This window comes from Condylura cristata, unplaced genomic scaffold, assembly GCF_000260355.1.
Source record: "Condylura cristata isolate star-nosed mole 26May11 unplaced genomic scaffold, ConCri1.0 scaffold00012, whole genome shotgun sequence".
NCBI classification, from domain to species: Eukaryota; Metazoa; Chordata; class Mammalia; order Eulipotyphla; family Talpidae; genus Condylura; species Condylura cristata.
The window spans coordinates 39,874,829-39,889,353 of NW_004567113.1; the positions used below are offsets into that span (position 1 = coordinate 39,874,829).

The 14,525-nt window shown below is 37.3% G+C and overlaps 1 protein-coding gene across 1 annotated transcript in view; it reads left to right on the forward strand.

Moving 5' to 3' along the window:
- ARAP2 (ArfGAP with RhoGAP domain, ankyrin repeat and PH domain 2) overlaps positions 1-14,525 on the forward strand; it is a 133,144-nt gene that overhangs the window by 57,050 nt on the left and 61,569 nt on the right. Inside the window, exons 13-18 of the mRNA XM_012724030.1 lie at positions 257-431; positions 871-1,005; positions 9,679-9,823; positions 13,148-13,250; positions 13,852-14,050; positions 14,226-14,289. Coding sequence (XP_012579484.1) covers positions 257-431; positions 871-1,005; positions 9,679-9,823; positions 13,148-13,250; positions 13,852-14,050; positions 14,226-14,289 — 821 coding nt within the window. The remainder of the gene's footprint in view (positions 1-256; positions 432-870; positions 1,006-9,678; positions 9,824-13,147; positions 13,251-13,851; positions 14,051-14,225; positions 14,290-14,525) is intronic.

Consider the following 14,525-nt stretch of genomic DNA (forward strand, 5'->3'; position numbering starts at 1 on the left):
GCTCCCCTCAGCAGTTTACTTTGTCAGTCTGCCCGTTCTGCTGCCCACTCTGTCTCTGGTGAAGCCCCTCACACCCCTGCACCTCTGGCCAGTAGCCCAGTTCTGTATGCCTCAATAAATAAATCTTAAAAAAAAAACAATCAATACAACAACAACAACAAAAAACTAACACCAACTTCTCATGAACTGTCAGACTTCTCGTTTTAATCTTTATATGCAGATTTGGGCATAAGGTATACTTTCTCTTAATGTCCAGGCTCTGTGTGCTGCTGTAGTGAAGCCAGATGTTCTGGAAACAATGGCATTGCTGTTCAGTGGGGCAGATGTGATGTGTGCGACTGGAGACCCCATGCACAGCACCCCCTACCTGCTGGCTAAGAAGGCTGGACAGAGTCTGCAAATGGAATTTCTCTACCATAACAAATTCTCAGGTTGGTTCTTACTCTGAATATGCTTATTCTGCTATATCCCTAAAAATCTGAAGTACAATTATATTGATTGCTCATACAAGAGAACTGTCGGTATGAAGAAAGATGCAATTTCCAAAAAGATGCTCCAAACTTTTCTTTCAAGAAAAAAGATGGGGAAATAAAGCTTTTATGTTCTTTAATCTTCTAAAGGGAAGATTAAAGTAGTTAATCCTACATAATCACTTTCATCAAAATTAAATCTGATTTTCATATGTGAATAATAAACACAACTTAAGTACTTATTTGCAAATTTTGTATAAAGTAAAAATAAGGACCTCTGTATATTCTGTGGTAAATTAGAACTAGTTTTCTTTTTGCCTAGAACTCACCTATATACGCATAAGCAAAATTATTATTTGCCTATTAGGTATCAAGTGTATTATTTCTGTAATTTTTCTAGATTTTCCTCAGCATGATGTTCATTCTGAAGCTGGGTTAAATCAGGAGTCCTCCCAGTCCACGTTCCTCTGTGACTTTTTGTATCAAGCACCTTCTGCAGCTTCAAAACTGTCTGCGGAGAAGAAAGTGCTCGAAGGTATCTTTGCTGCTGCTTTTAGATTTTATTATCTGATAAACCTTTATTTCATTATCAACACAATTAAGTTTATATTTTGATTTCCCCCCTTAAGATGTTAGATTTGATCTTGCAGGAGAGAAATATTTTTTGAGGATTTAGAAGTGCTTCCAGGCACAGATACTGTTTCATGTTCTGCAGGATGATTTTACCACTGGGTTAGAATGCTGAGTAAGTTTTCAACAGATTCCACTGATGTCTACCTTAGGGCCAACAAATTCTGTTTCAGGATTTAACAGTTTTTCCAAAGAAATGCCAGGCTCAATCCCTTCCTTTTGGGGACATACACCCTAACAGGAGAGATTAAATAGATAAATGTCAACACCTAGGAGGAATTAACAAGTTTTCAGTACATATCCTTTCAGCAAACTAAGTGATCTTAAGTAGTTCAATTTGTTCTGTTTATAAGCGTGTGGGTATGTGCATAAGCAAACTGAATCATAAACATAGTTTCATACAAAAGATCAGAAATACTCCAATTTTATAACATTTTTTTAGGTGTGGGGGATTACCTGAGCAGAATCACAGGGAACATTTGTCCCTTTCTCTACCAGCTCCTGTGCAGGCAGTGCTGAACATTTAGAATTCAAAAATAAGGCCCAGGCCTCATGCTCCTGTGCATACATCCAAACTAATTTGAGAGCCATAGGCAGGAAAAATTGTAATGAAACCTGTCTCAGTGAAACCAAGAGAATCTAAGACAGAGTGAGTTGTGTAGGCCAGTGGATGGCGTTATAGGCTCAGGAGCCTAGTATTCATGCCCTCGGAGTTCTCTTCTGGTTCTGTTATGTGATCAGAAGAACTGAAGGCAGATAAACTCACTTTAGAGGATTAATCCTGACCCTTGTTCATTTGAAGCGACTATTTCAGTATGAATACTTTATTTGCAACACAAATTTGATGGCTGAGCAGCATTTTGAGATTGACTGTACTTGGTTAGATTTTCCTGCAGATGACAGCGGGCCTTTAGGAAGCATGTACTGTGTGTGATACTGCATTAGGTACTTCACTCGCATTAGTTATAATCCTCATAAAAGCTCTGCATGATCGCTGACATCCTGCTGATTTTCACATGGAAAATGGAGTCACTCAGCATGATACAGAATTTTACACCTGATCTGTGTGATAATTGGGATTCTAGCACTTCGGCTTGGTCAAAGTATGATGGCCTGTTGACTGTAGGGTGACAGAGCATTATTCTTTAAATTTATTAGTTTTTGATCTTGCAGCAGCTGTTTTTTAAATATCTTTCTTGACTTAACTTGACCAATAATAAATGACAAGTTCTGTAAAGTTCTTCTTCATCTTCTCTTGTTCCTGTTGTTATTTAAGCCAAACAGTCAAAAGTTGACTAATTAGAAGGAAATAGTCCCTGAATAATCTATGACTATTCTCTACCAATCATTAAAGTATTTGAATACTGGGCCCTCCCTGGTGGTGCAGTGGGTAAACTTTGGCGCTTTGGTGCTTAAAACTGTGTGCATACCCAACCAAGAGCCATGTGGTAAATGTTTTTTGGTCATCATTCTAGTCACTTTACTACCAGTGTGAAAGTACAGTAACTTGTTAGTGATTTTTTTGATCCTCAAATAAAATTAGACCACTGTGGGCACAAAACATATTTTGTTTCTGAAAGAAACTACTTGAAAAATGAAGAAGAAAATGTCAGACTACGAGGCAGAGTTAAGTTCCGATTTGTTTTGTGTGTTTTCCTCAACCTCCCAAGATTCTGCAGCACTGTACTATTGAGCGGCCCTAGCTTTATGGGAAAAATGAATTATTTGGAAAGATTTAGAGATTAAAGTGTGTTTGTCGCTTTTGCCTCTGAACTGCTGGCACCTAGACCTCAGTGCTCCATCAGTCCCTGTCTGGACGGCCATAGAGCAAAATGATTAAAAATGGAGAAAAAAGTCAGAAAATGAAGTGCATGCAGCCCTTTATAGAGGCACAGAGGCTGCAAATTGTCAGTGCGGGTTTTAGGATTTGAAGTTCTTCTAGCCTCTGGTTATGAAGACTGATCTGTATTTCTCTCTCTCTCTCTCTCTCTTTTTCCTTCTCAATTTAATGTTCACAAAAGAGAGATTGATAGCTCTTGTTAAACCTAAGTACAGAGCTGAATAATAGCATCCTGGTTCTGTTTTCTGTTTTTGTTTCCTAAACCTTATTTTTTTTCCTTTGGTATCTTACTATGATTTGTTAACACTGTTTTTTAAAAAAGAAAGTGGTGGATATGATTTACTGGAAACCCTTATCATCTGCTTACATTTAATTCCATAGATTAACATTGAGGAGTTTTGAAGATTTTTTTTTAAAGATTTATTTACTTATTCATACAGAGCGCTGGGGTACAGGCCAGAGTTGCAGGGGGTCAGAGGATTCACCAGAAACAGAGAGGGGGGTGCAGAACAGGCAGACTGATGGAGTACACTGCTAAGGGGAGCAGTGGGCAGGTCAGGAGAGGTCTGCCGCACCATTTGGATCACTGACAATCTTTATTTTTATAGACAGAACATAGCTTAAAAGTATTTCTCCACGTTTAAACCACACTTATTTTCAATGAGAAGTATTCCTAGCGTGTACTGCTATTATTAATGCTGAAATTCTTTTCAGGAAACAGCTTTATGGTTTCAAAAAATAATAGATTTGCTTTAACTACCCAGATTTTATATATGTAATAGAAGGTATGTTGTTTGCTCTACCCCAGTACATTTTAAAATGGGCATGCACACTTCAAATGTGTGAGAGAGGAGAGTGATGAAGAGTGATGTAATGACAGGACCTTGTGTCATTACAGGGCAGAGAGAGGGACCACTGAACCCCTAAACCTGCCTGCTCTAAATAGGTCCTGCCATCGGCCGCATCAAGACAATACATAAGAGCTTTAATGGAAAGGGACTTTAATATAATGAGTATACAATACAGAAAACAAAGAATATAATTTTTAAATCAAAACACCCATAGTTACCTACCCTCTTGTGGGTAAAAGTCCACCCAAAAGGGGTTGGCCCAAAGCTAAGCCTGAAAGCTGCCACAAGACCGAAGCACCTTCTGGCCAGAAACCATAGAAAGGGTCAGAAATGGCCAGACAAGTCTGGGAGGAAAAGAGCACAATCAAAATGAACATAAACACTGCTAGTGAACCTCTCCATGGGTATCTTACCCACATCTCTTTCACCCAGTCCAGGGCCAAGAAGCAAGCACAGTTTGTTCACATGCCTCTCTGCTCCATGTGGCTACCTCAGGTCACCTTCTGGCTCTCCATCCGGCTTCCTTCTTTTTCAGACTCCTTCTCTTCTCAGCTCCACTCTCCTTCTGGGTGGGACAGGGAACTTGGAACATCCCCCTTTCTTGGGTACCTCCCTATTACACTACCACCAGCTGTGGTGCTAAGTATTTGAGTGACCCTGTGAGAATCCATCAAACCCTGGGTGCCTATGGGCAGGCTACAAGGGACACAGCGAAGCCTAGGATTCAGTGAGTTAGAGCAGATAAGATGTGTGGACTAGTGTGTGACCATCCATGCGGTGAGGAGGCGAAGGTGACGAGAATAGTGGAGGAACTCTGAGTAGACAGCTATTGTGGTTTCCAATTAACCTTTGAGCTTAGGTGTGTTCTACAGGCTGTCTGTAGCTGAATACCAGGGTGCCCAACTATAGCATCCAGAGCTCTTCTTAGTGGTATTTTAATAGATCATCTCTGGAATTCTTTGTCTTTTCTTGAGTAAATTTCAGGAATGTTTTTCTTCCCTGCTGTAAACAACATGGACAGCCGCTCTGTCCATTACAAGCAAGTGCACAGACGTTCTTATCTGGTGAAATAGCTGCATCCTGAGTTACCCGTTCTGTGGCTTCACTTTTGTATCTTGTGACGTCTTTTGGTGACTGATACGAGTAAGGTTTCTTCTGTACAGAGAGGGTGGCACAGAAGACACTGACATTTCTCAAAGTCAGGCAGGTACTTCTGAATTGGCCTGCGCAGATCAGGGCAACCCTATTGGATTTTGTTAAAGCTTCTAACTTTCCAAAGGAATTGGCAAGTCCAGATTTCCTGTCAGAGCTTTGTGTATCAGTTCTTAAAGGTAATCTCTGTGCCTGCATTATCTGACCTCTTAGGAACATGAAACTAATCAAAGGTTGTAACAGTGACAGTGCTTCAGCACTAAATTTCACAACTTCCTAGATCTACATCTAATTTAAAATGAGTTTGTATTCCCTTGATAAAGAGATCTGCCCTTTGTTCCCCTTAAGAATTTAGATAATTGCACATTCATATTTATGTATCACTCATCTTGCATGTTTCAAGCAGCACCTTCTGACAGGTCCCATTTGTCTATAGAACAGGTAGGCCACCTGTCATGGGAGACCCAAGGCCTGGCCTCTGCCATGACTGCAGTCTTATTTCTGTTTCCTAATCCTGCATAGTCTGATTCTCTGGCTTTGTGGGTGTATGGCTATTTCCCTTTCTGTGACTTTCCTCAGTGTTCTTCCACCCAAAACCATTAGGGAATGGTTCTGTTCACAGTGCAGCTTTGCGCCTTTGAAACATGCCTTTCTTCCTGTCAGAGGTGATTACTTCAAAAGCTCTGTTGTAAAGTGACTTCCTCTTGAGAAGGATTGCACTACTTCAAGAGAACTTTTGATGTATTGTTCCAAACATGTCTCCTGTTACATTGGATTACATCCTGCCTGAAGGCAGGGGTGGGTTCCTCACCTGTGCCAGTGACTATCTACTGAGTCAGTGCACATTTTCTCTCGCCTTCCTTTTTTTTTTTTTTTTAAATGAAATTAGTCATCTGAGTACATTGTTTTGACAATGTTGCATAACTCCCATTGATTACTGTGTGTATCATTTGTATGCATGGGTACATGAACATGTGTGCATACATGATTTTTTTTCAGAACTAAAAATCAAGTTGCAGACTTGATGCCTCTTTACTCAAATACTTCAGTGTGTATTTCTTAAATAGAAGGGCTTTCCCTGAAACAGTCGCAGCTTTGTGATCAAAATTAGATCTTCTGATTCAGATTTTATTCATTAAATCTGAATCTGTAGACCTTGTTTATTAGATCTATGTCTATAGATCTAATGCATATTTTAAATGCACAATGGAGGGTTTCTTGTATAATTTAATTCTTGGCAGTATCTTCCAATGTGATAGTTTGTACAATCTCTTGAGTCCAGAAGCAAGATGGTGGGACATAATTAGAAAGTATTTCCTGTATCTAAGGAAACGAAAGTTTCAAATAATTTTTCTATCTATGCATTACTTCTTGAGACATCTAGAGCTTGCTGTTTTACAAAAATTGTTTGGCAAACTATTGGCTTCACATTACATCCATTAAAATCTATAGAAAATAACAAATCTTCAGAATATGATTTTAACATTTTAGTGTATTTTAATTGGAAATATGAGTTGATTTTGTTGTTGTTTCTCAGTTAGCACAACTCTTTGTTTTAGTTTTTAAACTTGGGAATTAAAAAAGAATGAGGCAGATTAACAGCAAACTCTGGCATGAGAATTACTATGTAAAGTCCTGGTAAAAAACTGGCCTTCATTCCTTTTGCTTAAACATTTTTGCATTCATACTTTCAGTGCCTGAAGTGCAGTCAAAAAATAAGTTTAGAGCAAGAAGTTACATGAGTACTTTTAGGATGTAAAATAAGGTAAAACCCATAGAAGACTTAAGCAGTACATACACACCTGATGTTCATGCATCTTTTTCCGAACTCAGTAGGAGTAAAACAAGCTTGAGCTGAGAGAACATTTCCGAAATCACACCTCCTCTCCTGCCCTGCTGTGTCCATTAGACTGTACTTCGGCAAATTGACAATGCGTCTTTAGAAATGACCCTAAATTTTATTTTCAGAATTAAAAGTGATAAAAAATAGATAGCTTTTAGGAACTAGTTCCTGACTTCCATTATTAAATACGTAATTGTAGCAGTTCAGAACTTCTTCCCCTTGATCCTTTCCACAGTCAATAGCAATCATGGTTAGCTTAATTTCCTTTTCTTCCAGTTTTTTTTGTGCCCCTGGATCTTTGTTTATTTTCATGTCCACATTGACTTAGATGTTACATTAACTTGTACAGTTTACTGTACTTTCCAAAATAATACTCATACTGTAGTTGATAAACTAATAGAATTTGACTTAGCGTCTGCATTTAAAATTCTCTTAACTCCATGGCTATCCCAGTATTACAGTTCTGTTTAAAAATTGCATTTTAAATTGTTATATTGAATGAAAATTAATATATCATATAAAATGATAGTTTGCATTTAAGTAACCATGCAATAGTTCCTTTTGTATATATGTCACAAGAATTACATCATTTGGCTACCACATACCCTGTTAATCCTGAGTTAAAATGTTACCTTACCCTGCTTTTAGCTGGGGAACATGGGGTACAGTATGGTTTAGTTATTTGTTCCCAGTTAATGATGGAGGCATTATCAGAACCCAGAGTCTTTGATCTCTAATTCCACACTCTTGGGAGCCACATAGTCCTAAGGATACACAGGAAGATTCTTAACTCTGTCTGGCAGGATGAATAGAGAGTTGAAGAAGAGTGTCAGGAGAAGCTGTACTAAAGAGAAACTGGGTTAGCTAGACAGGGTGCCATTTAGTTAAATAATATTGTTATCATTTTATATATATTACATCTTTCTTCATTTTGTATATTTTTTCATCTCAGTTGTAATCCCTGTGGACTTCCCACCACCGTGTGATGGCTTCGCCCAGGTGCCATCACCATAGTCCTGTGCACTCTCCCCACCCCCAGTTTTGTGTAGTTAAATATTCTTAACACAGAATGTGTTTTGATACTTTTTCCCCTTCTGCTCTTGAGAAAGAACATCTTCCTTCTTGGTTTAGTTGGGCCAACATTTTTGGTTGTCATTTGCCTTAACATGGCCCAGGCCTTCATTAGAACTTATGATAAACTTCCCTTTTTTATGGAGTTTATTGATCTATCCTTACTGGTTCTCTTTCTCACTGCCCACTGGGGTCTTCAATATGCTGAAGTCTGGCTTCTTGTATAGCACTCTCTGTGAGGTAGGCAGTTAATTCCTTACAAAGAAAAGCAGATACCTTTTCAGCCCTATTTTCCTAGTTCTTGGTGCTATTATTAATAGTGGCTCTTTTTTTTTTTTTAAATATTTATTTATTCATACAGAACTGGGGTACAGGCCAGAGATGTGGAGGGTGAGCGGATTCACCAGAGACAGAGTGGGGAACAGAACAGGCAGATGATCAAAGTACACTGCTGAGGGGAGCAGCGGGCGGGTCAGGAGAGGTCTGCCACGCCATGTGGTCACCTCCGGGGCAGGCGGGATTGAACCCATGCGGAAGTGGCTTTAGCTTCTCAGTGCAGTGCTTCAACCCGCTGCGCCACCAGGGAGGGCCAATAGTGGCTCATTTTTAATAATGGCGCTGTATCTTTTAGAAATGCTCTTCCCCTTTCCTGTTTTATACCCCATCTCTTCAAATTCACTTCATTATTGTCATGGAACTGTCTGTATCCACCTTCCTGAAAATTTTAAGTTTTCTATGATTTTATATTTGGTTACTATACATTTTCAACTACTCTTTGCATCCTAAAGGCTTTAAAGACCTTTCCCTGATTCCAGCATGCAAATCCAGGGTGAACTACCTAGTAGGTATTTCTGCTTAGATTTCTAGCAGGTATCTCTCATTTGGTATATCTAAAAGGGAACAGGTACATTCAAACTTACTACTTTATTTCCTTTTAAATAAAAATGAGCATTACTACCCACCTTGTAATCAAAGCTAGAAATGATCAATCCAGTTGTAGTTCTCTGTGCATACCATCCATCAGTTTGTTTATCAGTTTGTTTTTCCTCCCTCATCCATCTCTGGCTCTTTCATTCTACTACTGTTCTGCTTTTGGCCATGCTCATCTAACAGACAGTCAGCAGTGTCCTGACTGGTATCCTGCCTCTTCCAGCCCTTTCTTAAATCTATCTTTTACAGTAATCAGAATGAAAAATTCAAATACAATTATATGCATCTCCTAAAACCATTGACCTCTCTTCACCATCAACTCCGAAGTCAAAGCTCAGGAAACCTTTTTGAAAAGGCTAGATAATAATTGGGGTTTAGAGACCAGATGGTCTCTGCTGCAACTCAGCTGTGTTCTTGTAGTTAGAAACTGCCACAGGCAATTCGTAAGTGAATGGGTGTGATTGTGTTTCAAGAAAACCTTTTTAAATAAAGAATTGGTGATCTGCATTTGGCCTGAAGGGGCTCCATACTACCTCTTAAAAGAAGAATTTTACATCACCCCAGTCCCCCACCTTCATCAGTCCCAGTTTCAATTTCATGCTAATGCTATGTGTAGATCTAACTCTTGGCTGCTTCAGAATTGCAACTCAGTACATGTGTCTGCTCTTTGACCATCAATGTCATAGTTATTTTGTGTACATTCCTTCTTACTAGCATGTACATTTTTGAGAATAAAGCGTATGGCAACATTTTTATCCTGTGCAGCAATAGCATTCTTCAACCACAAAGCAGGATATTAATAAATGTCTTAGAATCCAGCCATTTAGTATTTTTGAAAACTAAAGTTGTGATATAACTTAACTTATTCTTTGTTTTACTTTGAATTATTAGAGACCAGTAAGAAATGGTGTGTTTTGGAAGGAGGCTTCTTGAGTTACTATGAAAATGATAAGTCTACTGCACCCAATGGCACCATTAATATCAATGAAGTGATCTGCCTGGCTGTACACAAAGAAGACTTCTATTTAAACACTGGGTAGGTCTACTCCCAACTAGGAGAAGAAGGACATGCTGATTTTGCTATAGCAAGTAATAAGGGTATTGTTATTTCAAATCCCTTGTTTCTTCTTTTAGACCAGTTTAACGGCTTCTTAAAACCTTAATCTTGCACCTTCTGTAGGTTAGGAGATACACTGAAATATAGGAAAATTAGGACCCTTCCTGGTGGCACAGCAGGTTAAAGCACAGCACTAAGAAGCTAAAGCCACTTCAGCATGAGTTCGATCCCCAGCCCGGAGGTGACCACATGGCATGAAGGACCTCTTCTGACTCACCCGCTGCTCTCCTCAGCAGTGTACTTCATCGATCTGCCTATTCTGCACCCCACGCTGCTGGTGAATCCTTTCACCTCCCCTGCACCTCTGGCTTGTATTCCAGCTCTGTATGCATAAATAAATAAATCTTTTTAAAAAATGTAGGAAAATTAAATTTTATGCTAAATAATATGAGAGAATATACTGTCTGTATCTAAGTTTTAAGCAAATTTAGAACATTCCATTCTTGAGCAAGTAGTCCTATAATTTTTGTGATTATATCATTAATTAAAATAAATGGTGGACTGAGGAAAATTTTATACATTCTTTAAATTCATTAATTTGTTGTGGATAAAATAGATGATAAAGGAAAGTATTTTTTAATGATTTTGTTCATAGAAAAATAAAATACAAAGTACAATTAATAGCATATTGAAATGTTACATTCTTTGAAGATCTACTTTGGCTTCTTAATAGTCTCTAGGAATTGCAATTAAGAATAAGCATTATTTATTTAATATACTTGACCTATGAATAGTTTAATCGAATTTCTGTGAGAACTTTTGGAAACACACAGTCTAAGATCTTTGTTGTAAAAGTTTCTCATTACATTTTGTAATAAAATAATATAAAATTACAAATAATAAAATATACAAAAATTAGTTATAATAGTATAGCACTTAATAAAATATTTTATTAGAAATGAATGGAAGAATTTTTCAAAACTGGTATGTAAAATTACATAAATATTAGTATTATTAAAATGATCAGTATTATTGAAATGACTATTTTCTAGTAAACCCAATTTGAGTTTTTTGTGGACAAACTTATAGTTGACTTGCTTTTGTTTTAATCTTTAATAGTACTTTTGTTTTAAATGAGTAACTGATTTACTGTGGCTGAATGTTAAAATAAATGTATTTTGTTCAGTGAGTTGCATAATGAGCAAATAAAATGCAGTATATACATTTAATATTGGTTTATATCAGCATGTAATCACATTCAGAAGTAAAACATTTTTAAGTGTAACTGATACAAGTAGATATGCAGATGTTGTTAAAAACTAATTGTTGTTGGGGCCTCCCTGGTGGCCTAAAGGTTAAGTAACAACTTTATCACCACTGTGGCTGGAGTTTAACCCCTGCCAGGGAGCAAACCCACACATGGTGCAGCAGACCTCTCCTGTCTCACCTGCTGTACCCTTCCACAGTATATTTCAATAAATCTGCCTGTCCTGCTCCTGTTTCTGGTGAATTCTTTCACCAGCCCCCTCATCTAAAACCTACACTCCAGTTCTGCTATGCAAATAAGTAAATAATTGCTGCCAACAAATTTTGAATTGTCTTAAGAATCATCTAGGGTTTGAATCCAGTAATGCATAACTGAGAAGTTATGCAAGCTTTATTTTAGAAAGAAAGCTGGCTGAAGTAATAAAGTAAAGATTAAAGGATGAAAAAGCACACTTACTGAAAGTTTAACTAGAGGGAGTAATAATTTAAAAGAAAAACAGTCCAGAGAATCTTACAATTGAAGTAATTTAACTGGATAAGGAACTAAAATTAAGCATGTCAAAAGTTCAGAAATAGTCAGAGTCATCTAGGTAATAATTAATTTTTAGTGACCATACCAAAAAGAGAGTTTGTGAACTGGAAGCACTCAAAACAAAGCATGAAATGCAATTCATGGGTATAGAGTATTAAGTGGTTTATACACTAGAAAAAGACTTTTAAAATCAGTTGTTATGAAAGCATATTTTATATAATTTTCATATCAACCTGGGGAAATAGCTTAAGTTTTGCTTGTAATTTCCAAAGATACCAAAAATAAATGACCCAGATCAATTAGTACTGTAAAAGAAGATAAATTAAATTGTCTGTGTATGATTGGTATAATTTTGTTGGCTCAAGGTATTTTCAAGGCTGGTGTCTATGTGTTTTGACCTGGAGAAGGTTTTAAATTTGCTGATTAGGTAGATGGTAATGACTCTAAATTGGAATGTGAAGAAAATACAACAGGTTTGAGGTTAAAAAGGATAGGATCCTCCCTGGTGGCGCAGCGGGTTAAAGCACTGCACTATGAAGCTTAAGCCACTTCCTCATGAGTTCGAATTCCCGCCTGCCCTGGAGGAGTCCACATGGCGAGGCAGACCTCTCCTGACCTGCCCGCTGCTCCCCTCAGCAGTGTACTTCGTTGATCTGCCTGTTCTACTCCCCACTCTGTCTCTGGTGAATCCTCTCACCCTCTGCATCTCTGGCCTGTACCCCAGTTCTATGTGAATAATAAATCTTTAAAAAAAAGAAGAAGAAAGATGACTGTGATGTAAGGTATTTTGATTTTTGTAGTGATAGTTTTTGTAAGGTTTACATACTGCGTTGATCTGCCTGTTCTGCTCCCCACTCTGTCTCTGGTGAATCCTCTCACCCTCTGCATCTCTGGCCTGTACCCCAGTTCTATGTGAATAATAAATCTTTAAAAAAAAGAAGAAGAAAGATGACTGTGATGTAAGGTATTTTGATTTTTGTAGTGATAGTTTTTGTAAGGTTTACATACTTAGAATATTCCAGAAGTAGTTGGAGCTGTGGATAAGGAACTTAAGGAAAAATTCAGGATATGGCTGATTACTCAAAGTTTACGTATAGTAAAGAGATGAAATTCTAGGATAAAAGGTGTAAAGTAAGACTGTATAGACCATATCTGCTTTGAAAAATTGGCCGGAACAACTGAAAGCATTGGTCTCAAAGTGAAGACAAAACTGCCATGAGTGTTACTGATTTTGAATCAGCAAAATCAGTAGTTTATTGAGTATAGCTTAATAATTAAAAAAGAAGATTAAAGTGGTCAAATAATCAGAAGAATTACCATTCATCTGAACCATTGTGTACCATTTAACTCGTCTGAATAAAATACAGATTACCACCAGATAAATGCAGATAGGTAGATTTCTTGGTCTTATCTAGTTTTCAAAAAATTAAACATTTTACTTTCATGTTACTTGTTTTCATAAGAACTAAATATAACTGATGGTATCTTCTATTCATGCCGTGTAGGCCCATCTTTACCTTTGAAATCTATTTACCTTCAGAACGTGCCTTTTTATTTGGAGCTGAAACATCTCAAACTCAAAGAAAATGGACAGAGGCAATAGCCAAGGTATTTCAATATTTAGATCACCCTCAATCCAGGGAAAATTCCAAACTTGTGATTTGTGGTGGAGCTTCAGAAGTCTACGTAAATTTTATACAAGATTCTGGGACTACTGTATTAGGTTTTTGGAATTTATAGCCAGAAGTTAATATCTCCCTTCATAAAGCCCGAAGCAAAGAGGAAATTATAAGAACCCTGGGGGAAATCATTATTTGAATTAAGCCCATGTTTTGATGATTGAGACCTTGTTAATATTTTAAAGTCACTTTTAGGTATACCCTTTTATAGGCAGGTATTTTATTTATTATATACAAAAAGGGAAAGAAACAGATTCAATAAAATATCCAAATAGAGTCAAACATTGAAGGCTGGTGTTTTGAAAAAATGCCACAAATCAACAAAGAGAATGTCTCAAGAAAAGAGGTTTAAGATGCTGTCATTTGAAAATGCATTCTGGCTATTCAGCTTTCAGACTGATAGCAAGTTTACTTGCTTTGGGTTATGTTACATGTGTGTGGCTACATCTTAAAAATAAGTTTTTGTATAGATAGGGGTGAGATTTCCTATTTGCACTGTCTTTATTATTTTTCTTCATTTGTTTTAACAGCATTTTGTTCCCTTTGTTGCTGAAAACTTAACAGAAGCTGACTATGATTTGATTGGTCAACTTTACTACAAAGATTGCCATGCCCTGGATCAGTGGAGAAAAGGCTGGTTTGCTATGGACAAATCTAGTTTGCGTTTTTGCCTTCAAATACAAGAATTTCAGGAAGATAGAATGCACTTACGAAGACTGCAAGAACTGAGTAAGCTTTCTTGCCTCTCTCATCGTTATTTTGGACATAATTTTGTATTGTGCATGCCAGTAGAAGATTATACATAAAATTATGGCTCACTCTTGAACACATAAGTATTAATAATTGTGTCTCTAAGGATATTTAATGTTTAAAAGATATGTTCATGTTTCCTCCTTCCCTTCAGCAATAAGCACAATGGTTCAAAATGGAGAAAAATTGGATGTCTTGCTGTTAGTTGAAAAAGGAAGGTAAGTGCAGTTTGTTTTTTTACCTATTAATGGCACAAATATAGAGGGTGGGGAATTTGATTATCTTCTTTGGGGAGAACCCATTGATTATAGACTGTGAAATATCTGAGTCACATCTGTGTGTGTCTCTGTGTGTATATGCTTCAGTAGAAAGAGTATACTGATAAAGCTGGTATGTTTTTATACTTCTTACAACAAATCCAGTGATCAGTTTATTAGAGTTTTCTGCATGGACC